General features: G+C 40.4%; 1 protein-coding gene and 1 long non-coding RNA gene across 2 annotated transcripts in view; one reads left to right on the top strand and one right to left on the bottom strand.

Annotated features, from left to right (window-relative positions):
• Positions 1-19,718, bottom strand: part of LOC134317836 (ERC protein 2) — a 278,737-nt gene that overhangs the window by 172,780 nt on the left and 86,239 nt on the right. The window contains exon 6 of the mRNA XM_062998556.1: positions 19,293-19,460. Within this exon, the coding sequence (XP_062854626.1) occupies positions 19,293-19,460 (168 nt within the window). The remainder of the gene's footprint in view (positions 1-19,292; positions 19,461-19,718) is intronic.
• LOC134317837 (uncharacterized) overlaps positions 19,450-19,718 on the top strand; it is a 30,618-nt gene continuing 30,349 nt past the window's right edge. Inside the window, exon 1 of the long non-coding RNA XR_010013288.1 lies at positions 19,450-19,505. This is a non-coding gene — a long non-coding RNA (uncharacterized LOC134317837). The remainder of the gene's footprint in view (positions 19,506-19,718) is intronic.

The following is a 19,718-nucleotide window of genomic DNA, read 5'->3' as shown; positions in this document are numbered from 1 at the left end:
TAGCCATGGCCCACAGCAAGGGCTCAAAAAGAGCTTTATCAATGGGCTATCACATTGTGTCATCACACCAAACTACCATAAGCTCTTTCTACTTAAGCGGATGGCAGCAGGACAAAGAAATTCTACTTCATCGATTCATTCCTTCATCACAACCACAGAACATCTATATCTCTGCTATAAATCTCCTGCCACTGACACGTTCCCCTTAATACAGACCTCATCCGCTATAGGCCTGACGAACTTTATTTTGTTCTCATCTGGGAAGTATTACGGGGTAAAAGGGACCGTCATCATGGGGGTCCCTCAGGGGCCCAAGCTCAGCTCTATGACCAATTGCCATCTGGTAATCATTGATAAGTCATCAATGATTGATTGAGTAGATAGCAGTTAGGCACAACTTGTAAGTGAACTATTATCTGGCTGGTTATCAACTGCTGGAAGTCTGACTGTATCTGCTTCATATCCAAGTGATGTAAGTATCACAATGCATAGATGAAGGCTCAGCTAGCCAAAAGTCAAAATGGAACAGTTAAAAGGGCAATATTGGTTAGTATGTACATAAACTATATGAACAAATGTATGTGGTCACCTTACCATGAGCTTGTTGAACATCCCATTTCAAAGCTATGTGTATTAATATGGACCCGCCAACCCCCCATCCAGACACACACACCCTTGTGACTATAAAAGCCATCATTCCGCAAAAAAAAAAGTGTTTTTATGCACGTCGGTAGAAAATTGTACCTATTCAATCAACTATGAATTTTTGTTTGTTTGTTTATGCATTTTCTCCCCCTTTTCTCCCAACATTTAGCGCGTCCAATTGGCCGATTGTGTCATGCTTCCTCTCCACTAATGCCGGCCTCGGCTCCGATTGAGGAGAACGAAGCTTACCCACTCCCCCTCCGACACGTGGGCAGCAGCCGTATGCATTTGGTCACCTACACCAGATGAGATAGCTGCGGATCAACCCTGTGTACGAAGAGACACACCCTGACCTGCACTCTCTCCCCGTCCCTGTGCAGGCACCATCAATCAGCCAGCAGAGGTGGTAGTTGCATCAGTCATGAGAGGTTCCCTATCTGACTCAATACCCCATCCGTATATAAACAACAGGCCAATCGTTGTTCATGTGGCTGCTCAGCCCAGCTGGCAGGCAGAGCTGAGACTCGATACGATGTATTCGAGATCCCAGCTCTGGTGTGTTGGCGTGTGTTTTTACCGCTGCGCCACCTGAGCGGCCATCAACTATGAATTTAACGTGCTATTTGGAGTTATGAACTAACTTATGTTTAAGAGAAAATGGCTCATCCTTAGAGTTCCCCTCCCATCCTTTATAGTTGAAGGTGTAGCCGTGGCCTGCACTCCTAAATAGCAAATTATTGAGAAGTGTGAGAAAATTGTCTGTGAGGTGAAGCTGAGGTGTAATTGCTTAATATGAGCAAGACAAAGAGCCAAAAGACAAAAGCAAGTTCACATCTAAATATCTAAGTGTCTAGTGGCCCCAAACTATTTCAGAACAGGACATATAATAAGCAATTCATGTCAGAACACCCAAGAGTGTGTCTGATTTAAGGCTGATATGCAAAAGGCTGTAGGCTAAAAATTTCTTCAGCTTCTATTAGTTTTTAGTTGTTGTCATCAGTGTGAGTGTGTGTAAATGTGTGCGTCTGCCCTGTGATGGACTGGCGACCTGTACGGGGTGTTTCCTGCCTCTCGCCAAATGTGTGTGTGTGTTTGAGTGTGTGTTTGTATGTGTATGCGTACACTGAGCCAAAACACTAAGACCACAGCGTAATAGACAACTCTTACTCTGACCCAAATCCTTTAACCTATCACATTATTGTTTCCCCAGTTTTGACATATGCAATTCGCAATTGCACTTTTTATACTCTTGCTGGTAAGGAAAGTTGACCTGGGACAAGCTGTTTGCTGTTTCACCAGACAGCAGCAGACTCCTCCACAAAACTTTAACATGGAGGAACCTGCTATGCTCTCTGTGTATCTACAGTGAGGAAAATAAGTATTTGATCCCCTGCTGATTTTGTAAGTTTACCCCCTTACAAAGTCTTCAACAGTCTATAATTTTTATGGAAGGTTTATTTTAACAGAGAGAGACAGAATATCAACAAAAAATCCAGAAAAAAACATTAAATAAAAGTTATAAATTAATTTGTATTTAATTAAGGGAAATAAGTATTTGATCCCCTACCAACCAGCAAGAATTCTGACCCCCACAGACCGGTTATGTGCCCATGAGGCACACAAATTAGTCCTGTCCCTGTATAAAAGACTCCTGTCACAGAATCAGTTTCTTCTGTTCAAATCTCTCGACCACCATGGGCAAGACCAAAGAGCTATCAAAGGACGTCAGGGACAGGATTGTACACCTACACAAGGCTGGAATGGGCTACAAGACCATCAGCAAGAAGCTTGGTGAGAAAGAGACCACTGTTGGTGCGATAATTCGAAAATGGAAGAAATACAAGATCACAGTCAATCACCCTCGCTCTGGAGCTCCATGCAAGATCTTACCTCGTGGGGTAAGAATAATTCTGAGAAAGGTGAGGTCAGCCCAGAATTACACGGGAGGAGCTTGTCAATGATCTCAAGGGAGCTGGGAGCAGAGAAATGCTGGATATGACCCCAAGAACACCATCCCCACTGGGCATTTCTCTGCCTCCAAACACGGCGAGTGGAGTTGATGCCAAAGAGCTCAATTTTGGTCTCATCTGACCATATCACATTCTCCCAAGCTTTCTCTGAATCATTCAGGTGTTCATTGGCAAACTTCAGACGGGCCTGTACATGAGCCTTCTTGAGCAGAGGGACTTTGCGGGCACTGCAGGATCTCAATCCATTACGGCGAAGTGTGTTACTAATGGTTTTCTTGATGACTGTGCTCTCAGCTCCCTTGAGATCATTGACAAGCTCCTCCCGTGTAATTCTGGGCTGACCTCACCTTTCTCAGAATCATTCTTACCCCACGAGGTGAGATCTTGCATGGAGCTCCAGAGCAAGGGCGATTGACTGTGATCTTGTATTTCTTCCATTTTCGAATGATCGCACCAACAGTGGTCTCTTTCTCACCAAGCTTCTTGCTGATGGTCTTGTAGCCCATTCCAGCCTTGTGCAGGTCTACAATCTTGTCCCTGACGTCCTTTGATAGCTCTTTGGTCTTGCCCATGGTGGTCGAGAGATTTGAATGGAAGAAACTGATTCTGTTACAGGTGTCTTTTATACAGGGACAGGACTAATTTGTGTGCCTTTTGTGCACATAACCGGTCTGTGGCGGTCAGAATTCTTGCTGGTTGGTAGGGGATCAAATACTTATTTCCCTTAATTAAATACAAATTAATTTATAACCTTTATTTAATGTTTTTTTTCTGGATTTTTTGTTGATATTCTGTCTCTCTCTGTTAAAATAAACCTTCCATAAAAATTATAGACTGTTGAAGTATTTGTAAGGGGGTAAACCTACAAAATCAGCAGGGGATCAAATACTTATTTTCCCCACTGTACAGTTGGCATCACTGTTGACAAGAAGGTAACCTTTCATCCAGCATTCAAGCCCTCAGACATGGCCAACTGTATCTGTAACACACCTAAGTATACTGGTGGCATTGGTATCCAGTGACCAGTTTTTACAAAAGATTATTAACTGTTGTGCCATTATTTACAGCAAATTATAATATATAGTACAGTCAATACAGTGTCAGTAATCAGGTAGGTGGGTTGTTTGGCTAAAAATGGCATAATTCTTTTTGCTTCTTTACTTTTCGCTTATATATATATATATATATATATATATATATATATATATATATATATATATATATATATATATATGCATACATATACAGTGTATCACAAAAGTGAGTACACCCCTCACATTTCTGCAAATATTTCATTATATCTTTTCATGGGACCTCACTATAGACATGAAACTTGGATATAACTTAGAGTAGTCAGTGTACAGCTTGTATAGCAGTGTAGATTTACTGTCTTCTGAAAATAACTCAACACACAGCCATTAATGTCTAAATGGCTGGCAACATAAGTGAGTACACCCCACAGTGAACATGTCCAAATTGTGCCCAAATGTGTCGTTGTCCCTCCCTGGTGTCATGTGTCAAGGTCCCAGGTGTAAATGGGGAGCAGGGCTGTTAAATTTGGTGTTTTGGGTACAATTCTCTCATACTGGCCACTGGATATTCAACATGGCACCTCATGACAAAGAACCCTCTGAGGATGTGAGAAATAGAATTGTTGCTCTCCACAAAGATGGCCTGGGCTATAAGAAGATTGCTAACACCCTGAAACTGAGCTACAGCATGGTGGCCAAGGTCATACAGCGGTTTTCCAGGACAGGTTCCACTCGGAACAGGCTTCGCCAGGGTCGACCAAAGAAGTTGAGTCCACGTGTTCGGCGTCATATCCAGAGGTTGGCTTTAAAAAATAGACACATGAGTGCTGCCAGCATTGCTGCAGAGGTTGAAGACGTGGGAGGTCAGCCTGTCAGTGCTCAGACCATACACCGCACACTGCATCAACTCGGTCTGCATGGTCGTCATCCCAGAAGGAAGCTGACGCACAAGAAAGCCCGCAAACAGTTTGCTGAAAACAAGCAGTCCAAGAACATGGATTACTGGAATGCCCTGTGGTCTGACGAGACCAAGATAAACTTGTTTGGCTCAGATGGTGTCCAGCATGTGTGGCGGCGCCCTGGTGAGAAGTACCAAGACAACTGTATCTTGCCTACAGTCAAGCATGGTGGTGGTAGCATCATGGTCTTGGGCTGCATGCGTGTTGCTGGCACTGGGGAGCTGCAGTTCATTGAGGGAAACATGAACTTCAACATGTACTGTGACATTCTGAAACAGAGCATGATCCCCTCCCTTCGAAAACTGGGCCTCATGGCAGTTTTCCAACAGGATAACGACCCCAAACACAACCTCCAAGATGACAACTGCCTTGCTGAGGAAGCTGAAGGTAAAGGTGATGGACTAAACCCAATTGAGCACCTGTGGCGCATCCTCAAGTGGAAGGTGGAGGAGTTCACGGTGTCTAACATCCACCAGCTCCGTGATGTCATCATGGAGGAGTGGAAGAGGATTCCAGTAGCAACCTGTGCAGCTCTGGTGAACTCCATGCCCAGGAGGGTTAAGGCAGTGCTGGATAATAATGGTGGTCACACAAAATATTGACACTTTGGGCACAATTTGGACATGTTCACTGTGGGGTGTACTCACTTATGTTGCCAGCCATTTAGACATTAATGGCTGTGTGTTGAGTTATTTTCAGAAGACAGTAAATCTACACTGCTATACAAGTTGTACACTGACTACTCTAAGTTATATCCAAGTTTCATGTCTATAGTGTTGTCCCATGAAAAGATATAATGAAATATTTGCAGAAATGTGAGGGGTGTACTCACTTTTGTGATACACTGTATATATAGTCTCCCCTGCAATAGTGATATACATGTAGAAGTAAATACAACTCCCATCGCCTGTTTGTTATTATGGTTTTGAAGTTCAGTGGGGTGTTCAAATGCTGTCCAAAGACCCTAAGACTGTGCATGTGTTGGAGGAGGCATGAACAGCAATATACCCTCCTCAAATGCAATCAGGATCCCCAGCAGCGGGAAGACAAATTGACTACGCTAAATCGGGAGAAAAATGGGAGAAAATGCATAAATAAATAAAAAACACACATAGACTTATATTACAGTATAATACACTTACAAATTATAGGAAGGAAAAGGAAAGTATGAGAAGACAATGTACACTATATGGCCAGATAAATGTAGACACGCCTCCTAATTACTGAGTTCAACTTTTTGTTTTAGCATGAAAGTACATCTGTGCACAAAGTGAAGTCCATGAAGACATGGTCTGATGAGCTTAAAGTAGAGAAACGCTAATGGCATGCACAAAGCCCACCTTCATTTACCTTTTCATCCAACATCAATAATTTTGATCTGTGGTGCTCTTTTTGACTGAATGGGTGCTAATTTCCACATATACCCACCAAAACCTTGTGGAAAGTCTTCCTAGTAAAGGCAGCACAACAGTGACCCTAAACACACTGTCAAAAACAAAGTGGTGGCTTTGGATAGGAAGATAAATGTAAGGCAAAATGGTAAATAAAGATAATTTTTGTTGAGTTTTATTTTTTGTTGTTATTTTCAGGACATAAGACAAAAAAGAATATGACGATGATTTTACAGACACTGTAATACTAATGTACAGGTAAAGACATGATTCACTTAAAGATATGATTTAATGAGTTTGGAGAGGAGGAACTCCAGTGGCCTGCACAGAACCCTTATGGTTTTTCAAGAAAAAAAAAGGTCATTATAGATGCAAAAACAAAGTCAAATCAATATTAATATTCGTAGTTTTGAATAGGAAGTCTAACAATCCAGTGGTCAGGTGTCTCAAAAATGTTGGCCAAACTGTGCATGTTTTATTGCTGTATTGCAGTTTTAAAGCATTACTCAAATAATTGTGTGTGAGAGCATGTGTGTGTGTTTGTGTGTGTGTGCGCATGTGTGTGTGTGTGTGTGTGTATGTGTGTGTTCTCAAGACCAGGTGTTTTTCTGAACATTCAGTACTGTACTGAGTCAGGCTTTTAACAGACATGTAATGACTCTTTTTATGTGAAGCTTTAATTGTCAATTGTCAATGTCAATTTATTTATAGAGCACATTTAAAACAACAGCTGTTGTACAAAGTGCTGTACAATCTACAGTAAAATAACCATTACAGGCAACATAGAACAATAAAACAATAAATAATATACAATAAGACACATTTATACAAACAAACACACACTCTCATACTGTGTTAAAGGCCAATGAATAAAAATAGGTTTTTAACCGAGACTTAAAAACAGTGAGCGTAGGGGCCGTCTTAACATATAACGGAAGTTCATTCGAAAGTTTTTTGGGCAATAGTACAAAAAGCACGATCGCCCCTACATTTCAATCTCGATTTAGGTACGATCAGCAAACACTGGTCAGCTGATCTAAGTGACCTAGACGGAGTATATGGTCGCAGGAGATCTAAAATATAGGAAGGGGCAGAACCATTCAGTGCTTTATAGGTAAGCAAGAGAATTTTAAAATCAATTCTAAAACGAACAGGGAGCCAGTGGAGAGAGGCAAGGATTGGGGTAATGTGTTCACGCTCACGAGACTTGGTCAAAAGACGCGCAGCAGCATTCTGGACTGCCTGAAGACACGAGAGACCAGCCTGGCTAACACCAACATACAGCGCATTGCAGTAATCGAGTCTTGACGAGATGAATGCATGTATAACCCTCTCAAAGTCCGTGTTAGATCAAAATGGCGTCACCTTAGCTAAGAGCCTCAACTGAAAAAAGCTGGCCTTAACTACCGAGTTTATTTGTTTGTCAAATTTGAAATCTTTATCTATTAAAACCCCCAAGTTCCTAACATTTGACGTATAAAAAGATTCCAGAGGACCCAGATCCATCTGACCAGTATCAAGAGCCCCATTTGGTCCAAAAATTATCACTTAAATTTTACTCTCGTTAACCTCTAAGAAATGTAATGCCATCCAGGATTTTATTTCGGCAAGACAATCCAGTATATTTTTTAAGGAGGAATTGTCCATTTGCCTAATTGGTAAGTAAATTTGGATGTCATCCGCATAACAATGAAATGAAACACCGAATTTTCTAAAAATAGAACCCAATGGTAAAATATATAAAGAAAAAAGTAATAGTCCAAAGATAGAGCCTTGAGGAACTCCATAGGCAAGGGGTCTTGAGGAAGAAACTGTATTGCCAAGGCTAACAGAAAAACTTCTCCCGGTCAAATAAGACTTAACCCACTCCAGTGCTGTGCCTGTAATACCTACGTATTTCTCCAGACGTGACATGAGAATACCATGTCAGTAGTATCTTAATTGTATTTGATTAACTGCCTGGCCTTTATCCTGATCTGTCAATTTCCTGTCTGGGAACAGGAAGAGTTCAGTGTTTTACATGCCTTTTTGATTACATACTCTGACGTTTAAGTAGAGCTGCCTGATTCATGTATGATAACTGAATCTTAGAATTAAGAGATTCTAAAGTAACAATATGTGTACAGTAGTATTCAGTAGTATTTTAGTATACTTTAGTAAACACACTGATCAGCTAAAGGTTACTGTCTACGCTCATGTAGTCTGGTAGGTCCAGACATGATCATGCAATAACAAAACATGTCTGGAGGAAGTTTGACGATTTGACGATGAATGCTGGTGCAAAAGAGAGAAGTCAAAACTTATCAAGATTAATCCATAATACCAACAAAACCATTTGAGACTTTAAAATGTGTGTTTTGGCGCCCAGGTGGCACAGCGGGATATTTCGCTAGCACACCAGCACCGAGATTCTGAACTCCTCGGTTCGAAACTCTGCATTGCCACCAGTTGGCTGGGCGCCATCTAGCGGGCATAATTGGCAATGCCTGCAGCAGACACTGTTCTGCTAGATGACCGGGCGGAATGACCGGACTGTGTGGGTGGGGTCTTCAAACACTGTGTAAGAACCCTGATTGGCAGATAGAGAGGCACCTGTGCAGAGTGCATAAGTGAAAAACGGTTCTAAGGGCTGCACGCGGGTCAGAGGAGGTGTGAGCAGCGATATACCCACCTCCCCTGCAAATCAGGGATCCCCCAGCAGTGGAAGACAAACTGACTACACTAAATTGGGAGAAAATGCATAAATAAATAGAAAAAAAAATTATAGATTGATTTATTTTGTATCCTTTCACATCAATCCTATATAAAGGCTTTAACATTTACACTGTGTAGAGTGTTATGAATTGGTGATGTAATGCCTGACAGGACATTTTATGACTGGCGGTTTTGTAGATGCAGCACTGGCACCAGCCAATGTAAAAGGTTTTTGAGTGATCTTGTTACCCCATCTGCCTATGCAGATCAATTCTTAAAAAGTAAGCAGCTGAAGCAGATCTTGCAAAGCCTTCAGGCTAAACTACAAGCGATCACATATTAACAGATAAAGGCTAAACCATTTATGGAGGTTAGAGTGTTCATGTAACTAATCATTCTTACAACATCTTAATTATTTCAGCTGTAATGTCTCTGTGATCTACAGAGGCAGCACACAGTCACCTCTATTTACTCATACCACCTGTATTTTGAGGCTACAGTAAAATCCAGTTTAACTCTTAAAGTGTTTTAACTTGCACTTTTGTTCTAAATCCAGATACACTTGGACCGTGACCTTTATATGTTTGGGCATGTGTGAAAACAGTTTTAGCTTTGACTTATTGCTTCATCACATTTGACTTATTTCCTGGAATACCCAGTGAGTGGCAATTATGTGGACAGACACATCATGTTGGTAAGAAGAGATCAAATGAGAATTCCTAGATGGGTTTGAGCTTACAGAAAGGCTAAGGTAACTCAAGCAATAACTCTTTACAGAAGTGTTAAGTAGCAAAGTATCTGCAAAAGCACATGTTGAACCTTTGGGAAGATTGTCTACAACAGCAAAATCCCACAACAGGTTTCACTCCTGTCAGCCTAAAACAGAAATCTGAGGCTACAGCAGAATTACTGAAAATGGAAAATTGTAGCCTGGAATTACAAATCTCTTATTTTTGTTATGACATGCAGATTGCTAGTGTTTGGCTCAACCAGAATCCATAGACCCAGCTTGTCTTTTGTTGACACTTCAGCTTGCTGGCAGAGGTGTATCAATATGAAAATATCCAAGCTATGATCTGAGTATGATATAAATGTGAGCTTACATGGCTCATTTGGCACACATTACATGATCTGTTACAACATACACAGACCCACCTGCCCAATGTGCATGACATGGTTGAAGAAAAGAAAATACATTAGCTGCACAAACACACTACATAAGCAATTTCACAGAAATGTATTTTCATGACTGCAAAAGCTTGCTAAAGCATGGCTACAGTATGGCTCGATGGTCAAATATTTGGAGCATGTGTTTTTAGAGCTCAGACAGAGAAGACATCACATGAAAGATTAGATCAAAATGTCTTAATGATGCAGTTTAATAGTTTAAATACTCTGTAAATGATACTATACAGCAGATAATATGTGGGCACCCATTATAATTACAGTTTGAACTGCAGGTGTTTCAGCTGCACCTATTGCTAACATGTATATACAATCAATTATTATTTAGCTACAGTGCTACTTTACACAAAGCAACACCCATAAATACAGGTTTGACAAATTTAGAATGAAGGAAATTTAGAGCCCTAATCTCAATGCCTCTAAACACATTTTCTCCCAAACAGTCCTTCTTATCCAACATCAGTGCCTGACCTCATAAAAGCTCTTTAGACTAAATGAAAAAAAAAAAAAAAAACATTCTAAAGGCATGGTCCAAAATCTTATGGACAGCGTTCTCAGATATGTAATGGATGCTATAGCTGCAAAATGGGGCAACCTTATACTTTCTGTCCATGTTTTTTATTAAAAGAGATGTTTATGATCAAGTGACCATATACCTTTGGCATTATTGGATATGAGTCTTGGCACACCGGCCTGTTTGATAATTTACAAATGCCCTGGTATGAATTTGAGGCAATTGAGGATGAAAGGCTTTGCCCAGGTTCTAAACAGTGGGAATTGGATGTGATGGGGCTTAAACCAGCAAACTTATGATTAGCCAGTTTTTTAACCACTAAGCTGCCACTGCCCTGGTGTATGAGTATTTATTTACCAAATAGGTGAGTCATTATTTATCAAAAACATGAGGTTAATAAGTTACATTTCTAATCTTTGTACAACCCCAAATCAGGAAAAGTTGGGACAGCATGGAAAGGCAAATAATAAACAAACACAGAGTTTCTTACATTTACTTTGACTTTTATTTGATTGCAGACAGGATGAACCTGAGATATTTTATGTTTTATCTGCTCAACCTTATTTCATTTATTAATAAACATCCATTCCTGCATTTCAAGTCTGCAACACCTTCCAAAAAAGTTGGGACAGTAAATCATTTACCACTTGTTGCCATTCTTTTTCACCACACTTAAAAGATGTCTTGGACCCGTACCTTGACAGACCGTGGCTTTTGGACTTGTAGCTGATAACAGTCTGGATGGTCCTTTTCTTCTTTGGTCTGTAGTACACGGCGTTCATTTTTCTAAAAAAGACCTGGAATGCTGATTCATCTGACCACAATACACGTTTACACTGTGTGATGGTCCATCCTAGATGCCTCCGAACCCTGAGAAGTTGACGCTGCTTCTGGACATGGTTAACATAAGGCTTCTTTTTTGCACAGTAAAGTTTTAGGTGGCGTTTATGCATGTAACTCTGTATTGTAGTGCTTGACAAAGGTTTGCCAAAGTATAGTACATCACCTGTTCAAATCACATCATTATTTAGTTTTTTCACCTCATTTGTCACTAGCCCTAAATTGACCCCGTCCCAACTTTTTTTGGAATGTGTTGCAGGCCTGAAATGCAGGAATGGATGTTTATTAATAAGTGAAATGAAGTTGAGCAGGCAACACATGAAATATCTCAGGTTCATCCTGTCTGCAATCAAATAAAAGTCAAAGTAAATGTAAGGAACACTGCATTTTTATTTTATTTGCATTTGATTTGGGGTTGTACTTTTTCTATTCGCAAAGGCCAAAGAGGATTTTCAAATTACTGCATTTCACTTACTGTCCCAACTATTCTGATGTTTGTTTTCATTGTGTATTTTCTTAGCTTTTTACATATTCAACATATAAATAAGTAAATTAAATGTTAAAATGTTATTACTGGCATGGTATTGGCAATAGAGGTAAAGCTGTTCAAAAGGAAAATAAACATTATCATCAGGTGAATAGGCTTTGGTAGATAACTTGAAGATTACTTATAAATTTATTCGACAATGTGATCCAAGAACTTTGGAGGCTTTAATGAAAACTCCTTCACATCCTGTTAAAAAGCTCATGAGACACTGAAAGTTTGCAAAATCAATTAAATGTATTGGATGCAAAAGACAAAGTTTAAAAGATATATTATAAATATTGACTGGAACACAGTGAAATGTCAGTGGAGGAGTGAGACTTCCTATGAGTAAAAATTAATATGGGCCTTTATACTGAATGAGATTTTGCTCTGTTGGAATGGAACATTTTTAATATGCCACTGGAGGAAGGTTAGACTATGGTTTGCAAGGTATTATGGCTGCAGTGTTTTAGCTGGATGAGCAAATGTGTGTGATATGATTGTGCAAACCAAGTTCTGTTGGTTCTGACCAAAACCCCCAGAACTAAAAGAAATGGAGAGGAAATACAATCAAAGTCAAGAAAGACAGAAATGTGTGTGCGAGTGTGTGTGTGTGCGTGTGAGAACTATGGCTTGGTTTATGAGGGTTATGCCTTCAGATATTTTACTCTGTCCAGTCAAAATATCCAAATTTCCCTTAAAAGTCCCTCATCTAGAATGAAAAACAAGCTGAACTGAGAGCATTAGATATGCAATACTATAACAAAATACTGCACCAGTTCCAATTCATACTTCATAAATAATACAATCAATGAGGCTTGTTAGCACCCTGCCATGAGCCGAGGTGAGGCTCTGGGGGCTACTCAGATAATTAAGTGACTGTACAACGAGCACACATGAAAAGCTTTAAAAGTCGTCATAATGGACCAGACTTGGATAGATTGCTGACCTGGGACCAACCGCTTTAATGGCAGCCAAGCTGGCGGCTCAGCCAAAAACGTTGGACTCGCTGACCTGAAATCTGTTGTTGAAATGGTAATGCAATTACAGAATTTGTGAAGTACTAATTAATGACAAGCAGGTATTAGCCTAATCTAGGAACAGAGATCAAAGTGAATAAGAAAAAAATTTTGATAGGATTTCAGACATGGACAAACAGAATTTTTAAAGCATTTTATTGGTTAACGCTTTCAGACAGATGAAGGTAATTTTGGCTGTATTCCAAACAAAGCATGAGTAACTGAAATGTAATATTGAAATTGCACACATTGGCAATCAGACTGAACTAAGGTGCTGGCTGAATGGTTATGTGCAGGATGTGTATACTGTGTGTTCTGTGTAACACAAGAAAAAGAGTCCAGCACCACTGTCAAAAAACGGATAATATTCATAATATTTTTGCTATAAATGTAATGATTAAACACATTCATCTACGAAATATTGCTTTAAACCAATGATAAATTTATAAATAGTTTGGAATAGATTTGAATTAGAGGATTAGATTTTTTATATCACATTCTTATTACATTCAACTAGATTCTTTTCAGCTGTGCCAAAGCATTTCGCAATCACACTCTTTCTCTTTCCTTTCATGTTTTGTCATGGATAGTCTTCAAAATAGTCTAACGATTTAATAACACTTTAGCCTCATGTTGTGTATGCAAAAATTTTAATGAAAATCTGGAAATCGTTTTTTCACCAGTAAAGCTGTGTGAAGCAGAATTTACCTTCCATGGCACTGCTGCACTTTGTAGCGTTGTATTAAAGCTAGACATGACAATGTCTTAATTTGCAAAAAAACATTTTCTGAAACTGACACATTGGCAGTAAATCATTCACCGTATCCACCTGGTAAGATTCTGTTCTATGGGTAAAACTACAACTTTTTTAATGTCATAGAAATCTATGCATATGAATTTGACAATATAAGATAAATAATTATATAAACTGTCCATATTTCCAGGCCAAATGTATGTGGGCACCTCTAGAAAATACCTCTAGAAAATAAAAAGAAATTTTGACCACCTGGACAGAGTCATGATATCAACCACTCTAAAAATCTTTTGAGTAAACTAGAACTTTTGAGTCAATTGTAAGCCAGGGCTTTTCCTCCAACATCAGTGCCTGAACGGAAGAAGGGCCTTCCCAAACTGTTGCAACACTGTTAAAGGCATATAAGCTATTAATAAATAGGAAAGGTGTCAATATGGTGTATGTGGCAGCCTTGTGTTTACCCGGTCTTGCAAGGGTTGCACCTTGCTATTTAAAGCACGACGTAAAGCACTACACATGCAGGAAGAACCCAAGGGCAAGATATTTAAACAAGGTAGAAAAATACTGTGGCTAAAAAAGAAAACAACTACAAATAAAAAATGGAATTAAAGTATTAAATGAATAAAACAAAAACATCCAAGACCTGTAATGGAGAAAGTTGGTAAAACAGGAATAACGCAGAAATGAGAACTTGTTGTCACAATATGACAGGCTGCTCCAACCGTCTGTGACAACTCATCTTTCAGAAATGGAATAAAAGATAGGGAACCCTCAGAAACGACCCAGACCGGTATTGTACAAGCGGCACCCCAACCCCACTATCTGGCACAACCCGTGCATAAAATGGATTTACAGTCGAAGTTTGCTCTGGAAACTGGATTTCACGCTGCCGAGAGTTCCCAGAAAGAGATAAGTGTGCTGTCATCATACACTAGCGGAAGACCGCAATAGACCAAGCACCCAGGTATCATAGCTTCAGAGAAACCGAAGGTCTGCCAACAGAGTATTGTTTAATATGATATATTTAATATATTTGCTCTTTAGAAATGCCAGATGTTTCTATTACTGTGCTGATTCATTCAATATTTGTTGAGTCCTGGTTGTGAACCAAAAGATGCTGTCGCACCTGGCTGTAATGCAAATGCACTATAAAAAATTTTAACTAATTGGACATAACATCCCTTCTCAACCAACACAGCAGAACACCAAAATACACGTAGCACATGAGATTCCTGATAACACTGATGCCATGCACTCATTATTCAGCACATGTAACAGCAAGCAGACCAATTTAAAAGCTTTGATGGTAACATTGCTGCCATAAAGTTGGTGTCTGTACATGTTATTCTTTCAGTTCTTTTAAGTTTGGGTGCACATATTATGTAAAATGTGTTAATTCACACTTTTGAAGTGGTTATAACTCATGGAGTTAACCTTATAAAAGTCATTAGGACTGTAAGAGGGAACTTAGACCTTAAAGCTAATGTCTGTGCTCATTAAATCTTGTCAGGCTTTGCTCTTTCCCTTGATTTTTTAGTTTTATTAAAAACTGAAATTGAATCACAGGAATGCGAGTTAATTCTTAAATAATGTTAAGTGGACATCCTGTGGGCATATTACAACTATTCCCCTGATAGCACGTAACCTAATCTGACAGACAATGCAGTTAAATGCATGTGTATCAGATTTGCTTTCACTGAGGGAATCAGAATAGACTTTTCTTTCAAGTCTTCAACACAGTAAACTGGGCCAAGAACAGGTTAGCAGTGTGGTCCAAATCTAGCACTGCACATAGCTGAGGACAGGGTAAGTGAGGCTGCAGATGGCCCAGACCAAAACCTAGGCCAGTTAATGAGCAAACAGAACCAAGAGCAATGAGTGCAATGCAAACTGGGTCAGAGTCAAAACAAAAAGACCTTGGACAGGGCAGCAGAATCGCAAAGAAGGGGTGACGGTTGGGTTAGAGTGGCCAAACCCAAAGCAACTCACTGGTGCAATTATGGAAAGCAAAGGTAAAGTAATTGCAGCCGACAGCGCCATCAGTCCATCTTTTTTAGTTCAATGAGGTGTTCTGTTTGTAAAGAAATTACAGTAAAATGGAGCTGGGCAGTGAAGCACAACAGCAGCACATAATACAAGCAAAAATACATTTATAAAAGCTTGAGCAGAGGGCAGAAGTTTAAAGGCTCTGTATCCAAAAAAAAACCTGCAGAACTATCATGTACCATTATGTACACATCATTTTTAAAGAAGCATTCATTAATAACAATAAAAGCGGAGAGCTGACTGAGGTGAGAAACTCAGATCATACACAAGCTTCGCTTCATATGAATCGACTTCTGACTCTCTTACAGCGATATTGTGAATAGAGCACATCTCCCACTATACCCCTCTGATAAAGACACACACACACACACCCATGTCCTATAACAGCAGTCATTGTTTTTGTCACTGATTTATCTTCGCTGTTAGCCCTATTTTTAAGCTTTGCTAGCCAACAGCCTTTTTCAGACTGAGCTGGATAATATTAGAAGTGCATGTGTGCGTGGTCAGCGAGACTAATCAAATATGTCTCCTGTAGATGAATAATTAATTGCATCTTGTAATCTTGTAATGTCACACCCCCCTGGACAGGTACACGTTGAAAACCCCTGTGCTAGCCCACCAGTGTGGAGACCCGAATGGTAAGGTGCTTAACAGACAACTGCCTGTGTCTGAAGGTGGGATGGGGATTCACACTCTTTCTGCTGCAACAACAGCTCCTACGGTCTGGCTGAGTTGCCTCAAACATGTGTATGAGGAATACAAAGAGAACAGTATGATCTTTCATGTGTTTCAAAAGTGCATTAAGTGGAATGATGGCTCTAGAGGTTACAAAGTGAACTACAATAACAAATCATGCTTTTTCTTCAAAATTAGTGTATCATAAAATCTAGCAACCTAGCACATGAGTTTGCCATGTTTGTTTTTATACACAGAAGATTGTGATGGATAAAGGGCCTCATTCAACCATGTGTATAGCATGACCAGCAGGAGAATTTATTACAAGCCACCTCAGCTTTGTGTTTTTCTAGTGCTCTTTTCTGTGGCTGGTACTGGTCACTTCACACTTGGCTGCAAAACCACTCAAGTATATGCTGGAGGCTTCCATACAAAGAAACCAGCAAGACAACATCATCTCAAAACAGCAAAGATGACACCTACCAAACCCCTGATGGAAGCCCCCCTGTCCCAGACTATGTCTTGTGACCCTGTATATGAATATCAGCAACAGGAGTGGAGACAAAGCACAACCCTGACAAAGCTCAATGTCTACATTGAACAAGCTTAAATTACTGCAGAGAATGCAAACACAACTAAATCTGCTAAAGTACCAGGATTGAACAGCTCACCTTAGCAAACCCCATACTCCAGAAGCAGTCACATTCCTTCTCCAAATTTATAAAACACATGTAGATTGGTGTAGCCAACTCCCATGCCCCCTCAGTTATCTGCAAGTGGTTTGATCTGCCATTCCACGCCCAGCACAAAATCTGCATTGTTCTACTAAATCTGAGGTTTGACTGTCAGACAATTTCTTCTTTTCATTTACATTTTCAACATTTAGTGGACGCTTTTTTATCCAAAGCAACTTACAGTTGTGACAGTATACAGTGTAAGCAATTGAGGGTTAAGGGTCTTTCTCAAGGGCCCAACAGTGGCAACCTGGCAGCCTTGGAATAGACTTTCCCAGGAAGGCTGAGGAGTGTGATAACCTGACAATCAACAAACATTTACCAGTCCTTTTTTGTTTTTACAAATGGAACAACCTATAGGAACCACAAATGGGGGTCTAGTTTGCCATTGTTCCCTTGTCCTTGCAATATTGTAGAGATGTACAGTGTATCACAAAAGTGAGTACACCCCTCGCATTTCTGCAGATATTTAAGTATATCTTTTCATGGGACAACACTATAGACATGAAACTTGGATATAACTTAGAGTAGTCAGTGTACAACTTGTATAGCAGTGTAGATTTACTGTCTTCTGAAAATAACTCAACACACAGCCATTAATGTCTAAATGGCTGGCAACATAAGTGAGTACACCCCACAGTGAACATGTCCAAATTGTGCCCAAAGTGTCAATATTTTGTGTGACCACCATTATTATCCAGCACTGCCTTAACCCTCCTGGGCATGGAATTCACCAGAGCTGCACAGGTTGCTACTGGAATCCTCTTCCACTCCTCCATGATGACATCACGGAGCTGGTGGATGTTAGACACCTTGAACTCCTCCACCTTCCACTTGAGGATGCGCCACAGGTGCTCAATTGGGTTTAGTCCATCACCTTTACCTTCAGCTTCCTCAGCAAGGCAGTTGTCATCTTGGAGGTTGTGTTTGGGGTCGTTATCCTGTTGGAAAACTGCCATGAGGCCCAGTTTTCGAAGGGAGGGGATCATGCTCTGTTTCAGAATGTCACAGTACATGTTGGAATTCATGTTTCCCTCAATGAACTGCAGCTCCCCAGTGCCAGCAACACTCATGCAGCCCAAGACCATGATGCTACCACCACCATGCTTGACTGTAGGCAAGATACAGTTGTCTTGGTACTTCTCACCAGGGCGCCGCCACACATGCTGGACACCATCTGAGCCAAACAAGTTTATCTTGGTCTCGTCAGACCACAGGGCATTCCAGTAATCCATGTTCTTGGACTGCTTGTTTTCAGCAAACTGTTTGCTGGCTTTCTTGTGCGTCAGCTTCCTTCTGGGATGACGACCATGCAGACCGAGTTGATGCAGTGTGCGGCGTATGGTCTGAGCACTGACAGGCTGACCTCCCACATCTTCAACCTCTGCAGCAATGCTGGCATCACTCATGTGTCTATTTTTTAAAGCCGACCTCTGGATATGACGCCGAACACGTGGACTGAACTTCTTTGGTCGACCCTGGCGAAGCCTGTTCCGAGTGGAACCTGTCCTGGAAAATTGCTGTATGACCTTGGCCACCATGCTGTAGCTCAGTTTCAAGGTGTTAGCAATCTTCTTATAGCCCAGGCCATCTTTGTGGAGAGCAACAATTCTATTTCTCACATCCTCAGAGAGTTCTTTGCCATGAGGTGCCATGTTGAATATCCAGTGGCCAGTATGAGAGAATTGTACCCAAAACACCAAATTTAACAGCCCTGCTCCCCATTTACACCTGGGACCTTGACACATGACACCAGGGAGGGACAACGACACATTTGGGCACAATTTGGACATGTTCACTGTGGGGTGTACTCACTTATGTTGCCAGCTATTTAGACATTAATGGCTGTGTGTTGAGTTATTTTCAGAAGACAGTAAATCTACACTGCTATACAAGTTGTACACTGACTACTCTAAGTTATATCCAAGTTTCATGTCTATAGTGTTGTCCCATGAAAAGATATAATGAAATATTTGCAAAAATGTGAGGGGTGTACTCACTTTTGTGATACACTGTATCAGCCAAGGTAGACCCCCATCCCAATACCACGGGCCTTCACCAATTCCAGTTGAATCTCATCTACTGCAGAGGCCATGCCACTGTGCAGCTTTCCAATTACCAATGACTTTGGCCAAGAAAATGGACTTCTGGTTCTAGCCACTAACAGTTATAAAATAAATGCAATAACACACACATTTTAAAGGAGCAAACTGAACTTTCAAATCATAATGGTGATAATCAGTACGAGCTGAGCATATTACGACTCGACTGCAATAAACCAGTTCAGCTGTGTGTGTTTTGCCACTAACCTTCTTCTGCAGGATTGTGATCTTGCGCTCCTTTACATCCAGCATGTCTTTTAGGTCCCGTATTTCTCCACTCAGCATGCCTTTCTCATCTGTTACATCCTGCAGCTGCTTGCTCTTCTTATTCAAGAAGGACTCCTTCTCCTCCAGACGCACTCTCAGGGCATCAACCTGATTACAACAAGCAGAAACAATCATCAATGTTCAGTGTAAAATGTAAGTACATCACATACATTACCTGCCTGCTTCTATTTTAACTCATTGTTAAATTATAATATCATACACTAAAAGGTCATAACATCTTGTTAGACATCTCATTCACAAATCATGGGAATTCATATGGAGTTATCCTTTCCTTGCAGCTATTTCAGCCTAAGCTTGTCTTGAAAGGGTTTCTTCAAGAGTTTTGATTGTATTTGTGGGAATTTT

The sequence above is a fragment of the Trichomycterus rosablanca genome, chromosome 7 (genome assembly GCF_030014385.1).
Source record: "Trichomycterus rosablanca isolate fTriRos1 chromosome 7, fTriRos1.hap1, whole genome shotgun sequence".
Lineage (NCBI taxonomy): Eukaryota > Metazoa > Chordata > Actinopteri > Siluriformes > Trichomycteridae > Trichomycterus > Trichomycterus rosablanca.
The sequence above is the reverse complement of the archived record's forward strand: the minus strand, read 5'-3'. Positions and strand labels throughout refer to the sequence as shown.